At 44.3% G+C, this 17,985-nt stretch overlaps 1 protein-coding gene across 2 annotated transcripts in view; it reads left to right on the top strand.

Moving 5' to 3' along the window:
• Positions 1-14,609, top strand: part of LOC124041468 (protein O-GlcNAcase-like) — a 34,433-nt gene extending 19,824 nt beyond the window's left edge. For both annotated transcript variants that reach the window (XM_046359075.1, XM_046359076.1), the window contains 6 exons: positions 4,056-4,141; positions 8,529-8,633; positions 8,865-8,956; positions 11,108-11,300; positions 11,613-11,772; positions 12,158-14,609. In XM_046359075.1, coding sequence (XP_046215031.1) covers positions 4,056-4,141; positions 8,529-8,633; positions 8,865-8,956; positions 11,108-11,300; positions 11,613-11,772; positions 12,158-12,294 — 773 coding nt within the window. In that variant the 3' untranslated portion in view covers positions 12,295-14,609. The remainder of the gene's footprint in view (positions 1-4,055; positions 4,142-8,528; positions 8,634-8,864; positions 8,957-11,107; positions 11,301-11,612; positions 11,773-12,157) is intronic.
• The last annotated feature ends 3,376 nt before the right edge of the window (positions 14,610-17,985 follow it).

The raw sequence follows: 17,985 nt of genomic DNA, 5'->3' as shown, positions 1-17,985 counted from the left end.
CTTGAAGGAGTTCCCACATATGCTGAGCCCCCACATATGTTGAGCACTTGTTGGCTGCTTTTCCTTCACTCTGCGGCCCAACTCATCCCAAACCATCTCAATTGGGTTGAGGTCGGGTGATTTGTGGAGGCCAGGTCATCTGATACAGCACTCTCCTTCGTCAAATAGCCCTTACACAGCTGGGAGGTGTGTTGAGTCATTGTCCAGTTGCGATACTCCATCTCATCTAGTTTGCGCTTAGTCGGTCTATCATTTGTATTTCAACAGGACAATGACCTAACACACCTCCAAGCTGTGTAAGGACTATTTTACTAATAAGGAGAGTGATGGAGTGCTGCATCAGATGACCTGGCCTCCACAATCACCCGACCTCAACCCAATTGAGATGGTTTGGGATGAGTTGGACCGCAGTGTGAAGGAAAAGCAGCCAACAAGTGCTCAACATATGTGGAAGCTCCTTCAAGACTGTGAATCTTGTTAGGTTAGATTACTCGTTGGTTATTACTGCGTTGTCGGAACGAGAAGCACAAGCATTTCGCTACACTCGCATTAACATCTGCTGACAAAGAAAAACCCATGAATGAGTAGGTGTGTCCAGGCTTCTGACTGGTGCTGTAGGTATGGGAAAAATATGTCAAGTCTTTAAGCTTCATGGTGAAGTATCATGGTTAGTTTAGATAAGCTCAATACATACACAAAGGTGAATATCATTTTGGTAAGCTTCTGTATGAGCATTAAAGATGTGTGTTTGGCCACATTGCAGTTTCTCCATGATAAGATTGATAGTGCCACAGTATGATCTTTCATCTGCCATCCAGTCTTTGGTAGTTTAGTTATGCACATAGGGGCGGCAGGGTAGCCTAGTGGTTAGAGCGTTGGACTAGTAACCAGAAGGTTGCAAGTTCAAACCCCCGAGCTGACGAGGTACAAATCTGTCGTTCTGCCCCTGAACAGGCAGTTAACCCACTGTTCCTAGGCCGTCATTGAAAATAAGAATTTGTTCTTACCTTTTATTTAACCAGACAAGTCAGTTAAAATAAAAATATTAATGAATCATCTGAACATGTACTGTATCTATAGTGCCCACACCCCAGTCTGCTTAACAGATGATTAAGCTTGTTTGTGAACCTGGCAATGCAACATTTTAATCTCTGTTGCCTTTCACCTGTGTTCAAGGTGAGTCTAGAGCAGACAGACTCACTCAGACAGACTCACTCTTATCGTCAGCTCTCCCAGTTAGTTTTAGCATCACTTCGGCTTCACTTACATATCCATCAGCGACAGACATCGACATCCGCTACATTGCTTTTCAATTGTTGTTTTTATTCTGTTTTAGTGCACTTTTTGATTTGTTGATTTTTACTTTGACTAACTGAATGCCGCTTGCACTGCTAATCACCCTCTACAGTAACCCTAAATGAATTGGTCCACCACAACTAAGTGAATTGTCAGTATCAGTAGTGACAGGTCCAGAGATGGGGTACTGCTGCTTGCTGTGTGTGGTGGCTGCTGCGTTCACACACACAGACAGAACCTGCTGCCAGACTGTGTCTGGGGGGTGGGACGCAAGGGTACCCCCCCCCCCCCACTTCCACCCTGCTCTGTGAGCTTGGAGAGCGAGGTGACTGACAGTGAAAGGCCATTCTGGTGCATGAATAGATAGTGATCGAATATCTGAGTCAATTTTATTATCGATCCGCATTGAAACGATTCATTTCATAAAATGCCCTCACTGAGTAATGCAGAGGTCAGCAAAGTCGATGCCGAGCCTATTCTCAGCACATGCCAGTGTTATTGCTGGCTCAGAGTGCTTAGCCTCCAATGAATACTTTCTTCTAGCTGTATCAAAGCCCATACTCCTTGAAATTAAAATTACTCCAACTCACACACTACTCACGGATGCATGAACGCACATGTGCGCACAGACACACTTCACATGCATGTAACATGTCTTGATAAGAGTCAGAACAATATTTCTGTGAGTGATCTTCTGTAGCCATTGGAAGCTATTTTGATCAACCCTGAAGCACCAGCATGGCCTGTATGTTACACAATAACCATGTTTCATTCACAGGTTTTTGTCCAGAGCTGAGAGCTCTAACCTATACAGTACACAGCAGGCAGCAAACCCACACTGGCAGAACTACAGCTAAATCGAAGCTATAACGGCGTTATGAACCCTTAAACCAGTAGAATAATTTAGACGCTAGAGAACCATTTTGTAGTTCTTTCTAAAGCGTGACCAGCTGGGGGCTAGCTAGACTAGAACATAAAGCAATCTAAAGGCTTTCCCACATCCGGTGAACCAGTCGGTATGTAGACGACTTGTCACGCTTCTCTATTATAACTAAAATGCGCTCGAGGCCCAATCAAAGAGCTTATGTTCTAAGTATCTGTCCCCTTATTGGTCTGTAGCTGTGCAGCCGGCAGTCAGTCTTACCTCCCCCCCCTGGTGTTGTGACTGAGACACATTTACTAACGACTATCTTCTACTGTTCTCTCCCATCACCGTGTGCAGATGGACAAATCCTCAGTACCAGTTTCTACTGCTAGTGGATCACCACTGGCCAATGTCTGCGCAGGCCACCTTTTCTGATTTGGTTATTGTTTTTAATTGTTTTTTTAAATTTTCATATCAGATCCGGATGTTTTGATATGGGTGATGGAACGACAGTCACATTTTGTGCAGCGAACTTGAGGAGCGGAGAGATAAACGTCAATGTTTTAGATCTTCTTTTCTCTGGCGCCGTTCATTTCTCTCTAACATGTTTGTTTTTACAAGTAGGCCTTTTCATGGAAGAGGCTTAAACCAGCACTGGATGCACCTACACACTGGAGTTCACATCTGGCTTTCAGAATGTTAGTTTCTCTACTGTCCCTCACAGTCTGATGTGTACTAACTATAGTACACACCGTATTTTCCAAATGCTGCTTTGAAAGTGACTAGTCGTTTGTTCACAAAAGCGACGAGCAACTTGCATTGCAATGTGAAACACTGAGACAAACAACTGTGAAATAACTGTTGTTTTATTTACATAGATATGTGTCTCCAATAATGATTTGATATCAACAAATGGCATGTGGTGCTGCTTTACTCCCAAGCACCTGAAAGCGAGCTGTGAATTCCTCCCCGTGGATGCATCTGTATGCTGAGTGGGGCCAGCCTCACCAGAGGAAGTGTTCTAGGTGTCAGGGTGAGGTTGCTACTGGATGTTTATAGCAGGAGCGTTGACTCTTCTGTCCTCTTCTCGCGCTGTGTCTGTCTCGTCACATGACAGGAGACCTCATCACCAGGTTTGGGATCGTCTATCAATCTGATCTTACTCTATAGCACCTTTTTTTTTGTCACAAACTGCTTCACAGGCACAGCAACCAATGATGGCAATGGCAATCATTCGTATGTTTTGAAAGGTGTGACTGACAATAGTAGGTTCAAGGTTGCTCTCGTAAGAACGGAGCGGCGTGCCAACACCAAAGTAGGTGTAGGCACTTGAGGTGCACTGAACTTTGCACCCCTTTTAGTTTTGTGTCTTTGCACAGAGCTGTCCTCTCCCAGTTGTCCTCTCTTCCTGTTTTGAGTCCTGCTCCCTGGTCATGTGATGAGGCAGGTTAGATGAGAATGTGACTTCAGATGAGGTGCTGGGGGGGCAACGGCAGCTGAAGCTTACACGGTAGGATGAGTTCCCCCTAGACACTGATCCAAGGTCAGATTAGGCTAGTAAGAGCGTGAATGACTTGGAAGTTCTCACTGCAAGTGAACCGGAATCCGACTGTCGAATTGATTCAGGCTTTATAACCTCAATGATTCCTCTCAGTTGAGAAACACCAAAGTAAGCTTTAGTTGCTTGAGCCCAACGTCCAACCAAACCATTTTCATATGAATATATATATATATATTTTTAAATATAATTTTAAAAGCATTTTCTTTGGAGTGATAGGTCATCATTATCTTCCAAAGTCCCCCCCCCCCCACCTGCGACCTGTCAGTTAGTCCCGTTTTATCTCTGGTCCCCATGGTAATGCTGTGTCCCTCCGCCACTGTGTGCTCCTAACAGGGTGCCGTAGTCAGGCTACTGCACAGTTCCTTAGTGGAGACCAAGAGCCTTGGGCCTTTAGGGGCGGTCTAGCAGGAGAGTTCCAGGTATATGCTTACGCACTGACTTGACAGATTATAAAACTGTTTGTAATGCTAGTAAAGAAAATGAATTACAGGTTTTGTGTTGAAGAGAAAGTGGTTTGTTGTGCAACAGCAGATGTGAAAGGGTTTGGTCTGTCTAAGGTGGGCTGATCATGACTAGGAAGGGTTATACCTCTAAATCATGAGAATTTTTTAATAAAATGTCCATGTCTTGGACAAATGTGCCTGTAAGTTTCTGAAGGCATTGGTCCAACCAACATCTGGTATGGTCTGATCAGTCTGAAAAGGAAAAGGGCGAACTGACACCATAAGAAGCTGAAGGAGTCCCTCCAAGGCAGTGTTTTTCTAAAATTTGAATTTCTCTCAGCCGACTGCCCAAAGGAGATGCTGCTTTTCCATGGCGCACGCATATTCTGCCTATTCTCTGCGTGGCATTGCTAGGGTTAGATTTCCATGGCATCTCATTTATTTGCAGGAAAAGCTTCGCAAAATTCTACCCTTTTGCACACGCAAGGGTATGCATCGCAGCACCAACGAGAACGCAAGTGACACCGCCCGCCTAGAAAAACTCCATGAGCAAACACAATACTCCTAGACTAACATCAGATATCCCATGTTGGACTTTTAATTTTTATTTGTAGTAGTTGATCTTTAAAAGACTCGGTGGTTGGTCTTCATATAAAAATCAAATCAAATGTTATTTGTTACATGCTTCGTAAACAGCAGTTGTGGACTAACAGTGAAATGCTTACTGAAGGGCCCATGCCAACCATGCAGAGAGAAAGAAAATAGAGAGAGAATAGAAAAGTAAAACGTGTAACAATACTATTAATACTAGATCAAAAAAACTACTAACGATAGCTGATCGATACCGATCAATGTGCAGGGGTCTGAGGTAATGTAGGTAGATACAGGGCATTCGGAAAGTATTCAGATGGGTCCCTTTTCCCACATTTTGTTATGTTACAGCCTTATTCTAAAATTGATTACATAATTGTTTTCCTCAATCTACACACAATACCCCATAATAACAAAGCAAAAACTGTTTTTTTTTAGAAATGTTTGCAAAGGTATTCAAATTAACGAAAACTTATTCACATAAGTATTCAGACCCTTTATGAGACTCAGTTGAGCTCTGGTGCATCCTGTTTCCGTTGATCATCCTTGATGTTTCTACAACTTAACTGGAGTCCACCTGTGGTAAATTCAATTGGATAGACATGATTTGGAAAGGCACTAACCTGTCTATATACGGTCCCACAGTTGACAGTGCACGTCATTGCAAAAACCAATCCATGAGTTTGAAGGAATTGTCCGTAGAGCTCCGAGACAGGATTGTGTCGAGGCACAAATCTGGGGCAGGGTACCAAAACACTGTGGCCTCCATCATTCTTAAATGGAAGACGTTTGGAACCACAAAGACTCTTCCTAGAGCTGGCTGCCCAGCCAAACTGAACAATCGGGGGAGAAGGGCCTTGGTCATGGTGGTGACTAAGAACCTGATGGTCACTCTGACAGAGCTCCAGAGTTTCTCTGTGGAGATGGAAGAACATTCCAGAAGGACAACCATCTCTGCAGCACTTCACCAATCAGGCCTTTATGGTAGAGTGGCCAGATGGAAGCCCCTCCTGAGTAAAAGGCACATGCCAGCCCGCTTGGAGTTAGCCAAAATACACCTAAAGGACTCTCAGACCATGAGAAACAAGATTCTCTGGTCTGATGAAACGGAGATTGAACTCTGGCCTGAATACCAAGCATCACGTCTGGAGGAAACCAGGCACCACCCCTACGATGAAGCATTGTGGTGGCAGCATTATGCTGTGGAGATGTTTTTCAGCAGCGGTAACTGGGAGACTAGTAAGGATTGAGCCAAAGATGAACGGCGCAAAGTATGGAGATCCTTGATTTAAAACCTGCTCGAGGGGCTCAACCTCGGACTGGGGCAAAGGTTCACCTTCCAACCGTACAACGTCCCTAAGCACACAGCCAAGACAACGCAGAACTGGCTTCGGGACAACTCTCTGAATGTCTTTGACTTGCCCAGACTTGAACCCGATCGAACGTCTCTGGGGAGACCTGAAAATAGCTGTGCAGCATCGCTCCCCATCCAACCTGACAGAGCTTGAGAGGATCTGCAGAGAAGAATGGGAGAAACCTCTCAAATACCGGTGTCCCAATCTTGTAGTGTCATACCCATGAAGACTCAGGGCAATAATCGCTGCCGAAGGAGCTTCAACAAAGTACTGAGTAAAGGGTCTGAATACTTATGTAAATGTGATATTTCAGTTTTTGTATTTTTGGAAATGTGCAAAAAATTCTAAAACCTGTTTTTCCTTTGTCATTATGGGGTATTGTGTGTAGATTGATGAGGGGGGGGGGTGTTATCCATTTTAGAATAAGGTTTTAATGTAAAAATTTGGGAAAAGTTAACTTTATGAATGCGGTGTGTGTACATATAGCTGTGAATAAAGTGACAGATCGTAAACGATAGCAGCAGGATATGTGATGAGTCAAAGTTTGTGTAAGAAAGGTCAATGCAGAAAGTCCGGGTAGCTGTTTGGTTAACTAGAAGTTGTTCAGGGTCCTGTTGGTTCCAGACTTGGTCTTTAGCTGTATCTAATGTTTAATATACTGTCACTGATGAAAATTTACACCCCTTGCACAGTTTTCACATTTTGCTGCCTTAAAATTCAATCGAAAAAGGGATAAAATTAGAAGAAAAAAATATTCTCCAATCTACACAATCTACTACACATTTTTAAAGTGAAAGTAAAATTATAGAAAATGGACAGCAATATTCAAACCTTGTCTATGATTTTCAAGCAAATGCAAGCCATGACTGAGACGGGACCACTCAGGAACACTCAACACTTCTTCGAAAGCCATTCTGGTATGTCATTGAAGAAGATCTATCGCAGGGCTAGGTTTTCAGAAGACTGAGTTGGGTGTTTCTCCCAACTTTTTACCTGGGCTTTGGTTCGTTTCACATTTTTTGGGATCCTGACAAACCCCCCCAGTCCCTGACGATGACAAGCATACCCATAACTTAATGCTGCAACCAAATATAGGGTTTCACTCTGTGTTGTATTGCATTTGACCAAAACCTGTTTCTCTTTAAATTTAGGACCAGAAGTTATTGTGTTTGCTGTGTTGTCTTGCAGTATTAATTAACACAGGATTCCTCCTTTTCACTTTGTCATACATGCCTGTAATGTGGAGTGAATACAATGCTGTTTATCGTCTGTGTTTCCTAAGTATTGTGGTGGTGGCATCATGTTATGGTGTTTGTCACCGTCAGGGACTGGGGAGTTTGTCACAATCTAAAAAAAAAATCTAAAAGGAGAATTGGCTCAGTTAAAACATTAGAGAAAACCCCGCCTCAGTCTTCTGAACACCTAACCCTGGATTTTTCATTGGGAAAATACAACACATTTTAATGCCAAATACACACTAGAATTTACTTTCCAATAGTTGTTGAGTGTTCCTGAATGATCCAGTCTCAGTCCTGACTGAAATCTGCTTGATATCAGAGACGAGGTTTGAATATGGCTGTCCATCCATGATCCCCAACCAAGTTGACTTACCTGGAGCAATTTTGACAGAACCAATGGACTTGTCCAAAGCTGGTAGAGTCTTATTCAAACTGGTTTCCTAAGGTGCTTCCACCAAGTACTGGGGGGTGAAAACATACGCAAACAAGACCTCTACGTTTTATTTTATTCATTTGGAAAATGTTTTATTTTTCTTTCACTTTGTTTTCCTACTGATGTACACAACCTACTCCACCTTTTCAATAGAATTGAATATGTTTAAAAAAATATTTTAATGACATTTTAAGGCGGCAAAATGTGAACATTGTGCAAGGGCTGTGTAGACTTTCGCGAGGCATTGTATGTTAGAATAGTGTTTTGCTCCTGGAGTTTTGTCTCATTGTCAGCGCCAGCATCATGACTTCTCTCTACAGGAGGGCCACGGGCCCGGCCCTGCGCAGCGCGGCAGCTCGAAGCGATGCCTTAGACCAGCCACAGGGGAATGGATCAGCAACATCTCCTTTAGCCAGCAGCACCTTTTCTGAGACCAAGCCTTTGCTCTTCCAATATACACCTATAACTCATATTCCTGTCTTTAAAAAGTAAACATTCTGTATACGCTATGCTCTCATAAGAACAGATGTGATGATTTGCTGCTGCTGTTCACTGTTGAGCCAAAAGTACCACAGAAGCCCAGCAGTAAGTCTTGGACCATTGGCTGGTTTTAGCCTGCCTTTGACATGCAGCTGTTGTTGGTGCCACAGTGTCCCAGCAGTAGCAAAGGTGTCTGAAACGGTGAATGCAGAGACCCGGTGCCTGGTGTCAGTTTGACTGAAACGGTTTCTTTTGATCCCCGACAGAGATTTTTGCCGATCGACGGTGCAAACGATCTTTTCTTCCAGCCTCCCCCCGCACTGCCAACATCCAAAATCTATTCCATCAGGCCCTGCTATCCTAAAGATGAGGTAAGGAGAGTTTTTTTTAAACAAAAATTATTTTAATTACAGCATTTTCCCTCTACATCTGTGGGTATGGGTGAGTGTAATTTCCCCCCTGGATCACTGATTCCTGTATTCACTCAGTGATTAGCTGAACATACTGGGTGTAACGGCACGCTGTTGGTATTCCCATCTGAGCTATCCTTGTTTTTAAATACTGCTTCTAGGCTCATCTGTGTGTGTCTGTGTGTGTTCCAGCATGCAGTGTATAAGATCTGCAGAGAGATGTACTCTGAAGGAGTGGAGGAACTGCCCTTCGGTGGAGAGGAGCCAGACCTCATAGGAGACAGGTAAGGTCTCTTTTTTTTTTTTTTTTTACATTTTAGTTGTCGCCCAACATTATTTTGAAGGGGGAAAAATGGAAGTGGAGACAATCAACCCTAATGAATCAAATCAAATCCAATTTTATTTGTCACATACACATGGTTAGCAGATGTTAGTGCGAGTGTAGCGAAATGCTTGTGCTTCTAGTTCCGACAATGCAGTAATAACCAACAAGTAATCTAGCTAACAATTCCAAAACTACTACCTTAGATACAAGTGTAAGGGGATAAAGAATATGTACATAAGATATATGAATGAGTGATGGTACAGAGCGGCATAGGCAAGATACAGTAGATGGTATTGAGAGCAGTATATACAAATGAGATGAGTATGTAAACAAAGTGGCTAGTGATACATGTATTCCATAAGGATGCAGTAGATGATATAGAGTACAGTATATACATATACATATGAGATTAATAATGTAGGGTATGTAAACATTATATTAGGTATCATTGTTTAAAGTGGCTAGTGATATATTTTACATAATTTCCCATCAATTCCCATTATTAAAGTGGCTGCAGTTGAGTCAGTGTGTTGGCAGCAGCCACTCAATGTTAGTGGTGGCTGTTTAACAGTCTGATGGCCTTGAGATCGAAGCTGTTTTTCAGTCTCTCGGTCCCAGCTTTGATGCACCTGTACTGACCTCGCCTTCTGGATGATAGCGGGGTGAACAGGCAGTGGCTCGGTTGGTTGTTGTCCTTGATGATCTTTATGGCCTTCCTGTGACATCGGGTGGAGTAGGTGTCCTGGAGGGCAGGTAGTTTGCCCCCGGTGATGCGTTGTGCAGACCTCACTACCCTCTAGAGAGCCTTACGGTTGTGGGCGGAGATGTTGCCGTACCAGGCGGTGATGCAGACCGACAGGATGCTCTCGATTGTGCATCTGTAGATGTTTGTGAGTGCGTTTGGTGACAAGCCGAATTTCTTCAGCCTCCTGAGGTTGAAGAGGCGCTGCTGCGCCTTCTTCACGATGCTGTCTGTGTGGGTGGACCAATTCAGTTTGTCTGTGATGTGTACCCCGAGGAACTTAAAACTTACTACCCTCTCCACTACTGTTCCATTGATGTGGATAGGGGGGTGTTCCCTCTGCTGTTTCCTGAAGTCTACAATCATCTCCTTAGTTTTGTTGACGTTGAGTGTGAGGTTATTTTCCTGACACCACACTCCGAGGGCCCTCACCTCCTCCCTGTAGGCCGCCTCGTCGTTGTTGGTAATCAAGCCTACCACTGTTGTGTCGTCCGCAAACTTGATGATTGAGTTGGAGGCGTGCGTGGCCACGCAGTCGTGGGTGAACAGGGAGTACGGGAGAGGGCTCAGAACGCACCCTTGTGGGGCCCCAGTGTTGAGGATCAGCGGGGTGGAGATGTTGTTGCCTACCCCCGCCACCTGGGGGCGGCCCGTCAGGAAGTCCAGTACCCAGTTGCACAGGGCGGGGTCGAGACCCAGGGTCTCGAGCTTGATGACGGGCTTGGAGGGCACTATGGTGTTAAATGCCGAGCTGTAGTCTATGAACAGCATTCTCACATAGGTATTCCTCTTGTCCAGATGGGTTAGGGCAGTGTGCAGTGTGGTTGAGATTGCATCGTCTGTGGACCTATTTGGGCGGTAAGCAAATTGGTGTGGGTCTAGGGTGTCAGGTAGGGTGGAGGTGATATGGTCCTTGACTAGTCTCTCAAAGCACTTCATGATGACGGAAGTGAGTGCTACGGGGCGGTAGTCGTTTAGCTCAGCTACCTTAGCTTTCTTGGGAACAGGAACAATGGTGGCCCTCTTGAAGCATGTGGGAACAACAGACTGGGATAGGGATTGATTGAATATGTCCGTAAACACACCAGCCAGCTGGTCTGCGCATGCTCTGAGGGCGCGGCTGGGGATGCCGGCTGGGCCTGCAGCCTTGCAAGGGTTGACACGTTTAAATATTTTCCTCACGTCGGCTGCAGTGAAGGAGAGTCCGCATGTTTTAGTTGCGTGCAGTGGATGAAGGTTCTATTGAGATTGAAACGATGGTTACAAAAACAAAAAAACAAAAAATCTGTGCAGCAAAATGATTGGTGGGCTGGAGTTTCTTTTCAATGTCGTATACCTAACTAACAGTATGTTTCTCTGTTTTTCCAGGTTAGTAGGAGGGTTCCTGAACCTGAGTCCAGACTATGGGTTTGTCCTGGAGGACGAGGAGGGGATCTGTGGTTACGCACTGGGCACCGTGGATGTCAAGCCGTTCGTCAAGAAGTGTAAGATGAGCTGGATCCCCTCCATGCAGGAGAAATACAACAAGCCTGACTGCCAGAAGGACCTCTCTGATGCTGAGGTAGGAGACTGGGTTCACTTTTTTTTTGCTCTAACACACTGACACTTATTCTTTTTCTTTTCTATAAGCTGTGCAATGAACGCGATATCTGTTGCCTCCTTTGGTCAAATGCACAAATATCCCTTTCACACTATTGAACTGAGCCAATAAGAGCTGCACTAGACTGGCCTGTGAAAGGAAAATAACCAAGCCAGCGCAGTACGATTCAGCTGGGCATTGTTCCCCTGGAAAGGGTATTATTGTACATTGCCCTGGACGAGAGCGTCTGTTCAATGACTAAAATGTCAAACAATTTCTCTTTCCTTCCTGTAGAAGATGATGTTGAGTTTCCATGAGGAGGAGGAGGGCCTCCCAGAGTCGTTCCTCTCCAACTTCCCTTCCCTCATTAAGATGGACATCCATGCCAAGGTCATCGATCCCAGCGTGGCCAAGAGCATGATGGGATGCCTGCTTTCCTGCCTCAAGGCCAATGGTAGGTGGTGTCTACAGAACCTGTCTCAATAAAGCACATTTGCTAGTCTATGAATGGTCCCTCGCAACCATCTATGAATCTACTATCGGAAACTTCAGTTGTCCGCATCCCAATTCTAACGCATAAGGATGGTTGTCATGAGCATGTAGGACCCACTTATTGTAAAGTTGTATTATCATCTCGTAATGGTCCTAACTATAAGTGCCAGCCGTTTTGAGTCATACATAGACGTGACATTATTAGCCTTATTATAATAGTACATTCAGGCTCACACATGCTTATAACAAATGACATAAAGCATGTCAGCAGGTTTGAAGTAGTGTTACCGGAACTGTTTCTTACTTATGTTAATCTGTTGTTTACCCCCCCCCCCCCCCCCCCCCAGGTTCCATCGGTGCTTTCTGTGAGGTGCGTCAGGCGGACAAGAGGATGATAGACTTCTACAGTAAGCTGGGCTGCTTCGAGGTCGCCAAGATGGAGGGCTTCCCCAAAAACATCATAATCATGGGCCGCAGCCTCTGAGGACAACGGGCGACATCACGGGACGCAGCTCCTGAGACAGCCCGGCGAGCCAAGCAACCACGGAGCTGTATAGAGCGCTTCAGTCATCTGGGCCTAAGGATAACTGTCTGTTACTTTTACAAACCCTACCGGTACTTGACGATTTTACACTTCAACCACCTGGACTAGACAAGGCTAGAAGCATCCCTGTTTTTAGATAGTGATCAGAAACAAAGCGGCTTGTACAGATTCACTGTGCTGCCACTAGAGGCCCAGAGCTCTGCCGGAATGAAACGGAATCCAAAACTGTAAGAGCCAAAGTAGTCGTCTGCAGCCCTGTAAAGCCGTGTGTGTTTATGGTGGACGGTTTCCCTCTTGTCATTGGTGTCCAGAGTGGAGTGGCAGTGACTGATCCCCATGCGGCTCCATGAAGTCGGAGCTGGTCAGGTGCCATCTACTCCCATTAGCCTTTCAGACCATGTGACCTGACTGTCAGCAGCCGAATGGGCGTCTGTGCCTGTCTCTCACAGACAGTCGGGGGGTGTATTTAGATACTGCTGCATCTCAAATTGCGCTCTCTTCTCAATGTAACACGTTATTTTTGTCTGGTCGAAGGTAGTGCAGTGTATAGAGTATAGGGAGTGATTTGCGACTTGGCCGTATATGCTGACACTGCACTTTGGTATAGGCCTAGCTGACAGGGGGGTTAGGGAAAAGGGCCTTTGAGCAGGTGGTCCCTGTAGCTTACAGAGTAAAGAGCGGTTTATGCTTCCACCTATACTGTAGTTTAACTCCCGAGTGATGTGTTACAGGTTCTCTTTGTGGTGTGTTACAGGTTCCTCAATAGTTTACTTAAGCGTAAATGACTTGCATGCAGAGGAAAGCATACGCTTGAGTGTTCAAGGAGACATACGGAGACTTCCTGGAAACCCACCGGAGTAGAAATGAATAACCTGGAAGAGAGGCCACGTGTGTTTCCACTCACTAAAAACATGGTTCTCAGTCTAGTCCCTTAACCCTTTTTGTTTTTGGCCATGCTTTTTTTTACAGTGCTATTTTTATGTTTATGTATTGCCTGCCTTTCAATAGGACTTTTGTACCTGTGGAGATCTCCAAGGGGCCTATTGCACTGTACTGTAGATCGCCGATGATTACCACACACTCTTATCTACTGTCAATCCACCTGACAAATACATTAGGGGACATGAGGATGGGATGCGTTCATTTTCGCTTGCCCGGTTGCCCTTGGATGGTCTAAAATGGGCAAACTCCACCCTCCCGGTGCACGCTAAAACGAACGCGCGCCTCAAATCAAATTTTATTTATATAGCCCTTTGTACATCAGCTGATATCTCAAAGTGCTGTACAGAAACCCAGCCTAAAACCCCAAACATCAAGCAATGCAGGTGTAGAATCACGAAAGGTGGGCCATCGGCTCGCAAACGTCTCTCGATTTTTTTTTTTTTTTTTGGTCACCAATCCAGTGCTCTGGCCATTTAACCAAGAGAGAGGATCCCTAACCTCCAAATCATTTTCGAATTGTGAAGATGAGACGGTTTAGACGCTTCAGCGCTCCTTCTGTAATGCAGCTGCTCTCGTTCTCAACTTCACGAGGCGCTGCGAGGAACATGTACCACTAACCAGCTGCTTATCCGGGAGGACAGAACGTTCGGGTAGAAAGATACTATGTAGAACAGGTGGGATTCGATGCCAAGCAGAATGAGGAACCATGTCGGCTGTGTACGCCACATTTCCATCTGCGGCGTCATACGTTGCACGCACTTCAATGTCGAGCTACTGAGCGACGGCTCTTCTCCTGGTTAGGACACTACCTACATCGACATGTCAATTCAAATATGCTTTTTAAAGGAATACCTCGTTACCTGATTTGTCTTCTGCCAGCCTGGATGTTTATAAATGAGTCTGAACGTTGAGCTAGTTCGATTGCAGTCCTTCTAGTCTGCTTTATTCATCCAACTCATCGCCCTCTGGACTAGTATTCTGTGGTGGACAAGTACGTTTCCCAGAGAGAATAGCAACATGTATCCTAGTTCTCCACTGGTATTAAATGATTTCCTTTAGTGTGTGTGTTTATATATAACAGACATTTTGTCATTGCTTGTGCTATTGTGAAATTTTGCTCTTTTTTTTTTCCCTGCATCTGCTGATTTTATGTTTAGCTGCAATTTGAAAGGGCTTCAATTATAGGCCTACATTGATGATACATACATTGTTCGGGTTTTGTTTTGGGTGGGGAGGAGTTTATTGATTAAAATGTACACTTTGTATGTGAAAGGAAAATTGTTGTTAATAAATATTAACTCATGGAAAGGTGATATGATTTCTTAACTCGACACCCAGTCATATCAGGAAGCAGCTGCAACAATGTAACAGTTATAACGGTGCACTCGCAAATTATTCAGACCCCTTGACTTTTCCCACATTTTGTTACGTTAGACTTATTCTAAAAATCCACACACAATACCCCATAATGACAAAGCAAAATCTGGTTTTTAGAAATGTTTGCAAAAAAATCTGAAATCACATTTCACTTAAATATTCAGACCCTTTACTCAGTACTTTGTTGAAATAGCAGATCCTCTCAAGCTCTGTCAGGTTGGATTGGGAATGTTGCTGCACAACTATTTTCAGGTCTCTCCAGAGATGTTCGATCGGGATTAAGTCCGGGCTCTGGCTGGGCTACTCAAGGACATTCAGAGACTTGCCCAGAGGCCGCGCTTGCGTTGTCTTGGCTGTGTGCCTAAGGGCGTTGTTCTGTTGGAAAGTGAACATTCACCCCAGTCTGAGATCCTGTGCACTCTAGCAGGTTTTCATCAGAGATCTCTCTGTACTTTGCTCCGTTCATCTTTCCCTCGATCCTGACTAGTCTCCCAGTCCCTGCCGCTGAAAAACATCCCCACAGCATAATGCTGCCACCATGCTTCACCATAGAGGTGGTGCCAGGTTTCCTCCAGACGTGACGCTTGGCGTTTAGGCGAGAGAGTGATTCTCAGACCAGAGAATCTTGTTTTCATTGTCAGAGTCCTTTAGGTGTATTTGGGCAAACTCCAAGTGGGCTGTCGTGACACTTGGTGGTTCCAAACTTCCTCCATTTAAGAATGATGGAGGCCAATGTGTTCTTGGGGACCTTCAATTCTGCAAAAATTTGTTGGTACCCTTCCCCAGATCTGTGCCTCTCCACAATCCTGTCTCGGAGCTCTACGGACAGTTCTTTTAACCTCATGGATTAGATTGTTCAATTCCCACATATGCTGAGCACTTGTTGGCTGCTTTTTCTTCACTCTGCGGTCCAACTCATCCCTAACCATCTGAATTGGGTTGAGGTCAGGTGGTTTTCGAGGCCAGGTCATCTGATGCAGTAATCCATCACTCTCCTTGGTCAAATAGCCCTTACACAGCCAGGAGGTGTGTTTTCGGTCATTGTCCTGTTGAAAAACAAATGATAGTCCCACTAAGCGCAAACCAGGTTGGATGGCGTATCGCTGCAGAATGCTGTGGTAGCCATGCTCGTTAAGTGTTCCTTGAATTCTAAATAAATCAGTGTCACCAGCAAAGCACCAAAGCACCACCTCCTCTATGCTTCTCGGTGGGAACCACACATGCAGAGATCATCCGTTCACCTACTCTGCATCTCACAAAGACATGGCGATAGGAACCAAAAATCTCAAATTTGATCTCATCAGACCAAAGGACAGATTTCCACCAGTCTAATGTTCATTGCTCGTGTTTGTTGGCCCAAGCAAGTCTCTTCTTCTTATTGGTGTCCCTTCATAGTGGTTTCTTTGCATAATTTTGACCACAAAGGCCTGATTCCTGCAGTCCCTTCTGAACAGTTGATGTTGAGATGTCTGTTACTTGAACTCTGTAAAGGAATGGACATTAGACCGGTGGAAATCTGTCAGATCTGTCAGATGACCAACACAATCACCCGACCTCAACCCAATTGAGATGGTTTGGGATGAGTTGGACCACAGAGTGAAGGAAAAGCAGCCAGCAAGTGCTCAGCATATTTGGGAATTCCTTCAAGACTGTTGGAAAAGCATTCCAGATTAAGCTTTTTTTCAACACTTGTTTTAATTATTTAATTATTATTCTACAATGTAGAAAAAAATAAAAATAAAGGTCACTTAAATGAGTAGGTGTGTCCAAACTTTTGACTGGTACTGTGTGTGTGTATATATATATATTACAGACGCACTACTGTTCAAAAGTGTGGGATCACTTAAAAATTCCCTGTCTTAGGTCAGTTAGGACCACCACTTTATTTTAAGAATAGGAAATGTCAGAATACATTCCCAGTGGGCCAGAAGTTTACATGCACTCAATTAGTATTTGGTAGCATTGTCTTTAAGAAGAATGCTTGGGGTCATTGTCCATTTGGAAGACCCATTTGCAAACCAAGCTTTAACTTCCTGATGTCTTGAGATGTTGCTTCAATATATCCTCATGAAGCCATCTATTTTGTGAAGTGCACCAGTCAACATGAGCACCCCCACAACATGATGCTGCCACCCCAGTGCTTCACGGTTGGGATGGTATTCTTCGGCTTGCAAGCCTCCCCCTTTTTCCTCCAAACATAACGATGGTCATCATGGCCAAACAGTTCTATTTTTGTTTCATCAGACCACAGGACATTTCTCCAAAAAGTATGATCTTTGTCCCCATGTGCAGTTGCAAACCGAAGTCTGGCGGTTTTGGAGCAGTGGCTTCTGCCTTGCTGAGCTGCCTTTCAGGTTATGTCGTTATAGGACTCATTTTACTGTGGATATAGATACTTTTGTACCTGTTTCCTTCAACATCTTCACAAGGTCCTTTGCTGTTCTGGGATTGATTTGCACTTGTCGCACCAAAGTACGTTCATCTCTAGGAGACAGATCGCATCTCCTTCCTGAGCGGTATGACGGCTGCATGGTCCCATGGTTTTTATACTTGCGTACTATTGTTTGTACAGATGAACATGGTACCTTCAGGCGTCTGAGGCCTTGGCTGATTTATTTTTCCTGTGATGTCAAGCAAAGAGGCACTGCGTTTAAAGGTAGGCCTTGAAATACATCCACATGTACACCTTCAATTGACTCAAATGATGTCAATTAGCCTATCAGAAGCTTTTAAAGCCATGACAGTTTCTGGAATTTTCCAAGCTGTTTAAAGGCACAGTCAATTTAGTTTATGTAAACTTCTGACCCACAGGAATTGTGATACGGTGAATTATAAGTGAAATAATCTGTAAGCAATTGTTGGAAAAATAACTTGCGTCATGCACTAAATAGATGTCTTAACCGACTTGCCAAAATTATAGTTTGTTAACAAGACATTTGTGGAGCGGTTTAAAAATGAGTTTTAATGACTCCAACCTAAGTGTATGTAAACTTCCGACTTCAACTGTGTATCATTCCATCCAACCCATAACACAGTAGTCACTACTCCTAATGCACTTCTACAGTTGTAAACATACTAAAACATTCTCAAATCAATTAGTAAATATACATCAATCCCTCCTCTGGAACACCTAAAAACATGTTGACTTGAACAGGGAATGAGAAAAATGCATGTTTAATAATTTCACACCACCCTTGATGAGACTAAGACTGAGGAAAGAACCGTCCAGCCGTTCCATTCTATGCCCATGGGATGCTAGTCTCCATGCCCGTCTCCTTCATTTTCATCCTTTTTGCTTTCGCAAAGACACAG

The sequence above is a fragment of the Oncorhynchus gorbuscha genome, linkage group LG08 (genome assembly GCF_021184085.1).
Source record: "Oncorhynchus gorbuscha isolate QuinsamMale2020 ecotype Even-year linkage group LG08, OgorEven_v1.0, whole genome shotgun sequence".
Lineage (NCBI taxonomy): Eukaryota > Metazoa > Chordata > Actinopteri > Salmoniformes > Salmonidae > Oncorhynchus > Oncorhynchus gorbuscha.
The sequence above is the reverse complement of the archived record's forward strand: the minus strand, read 5'-3'. Positions and strand labels throughout refer to the sequence as shown.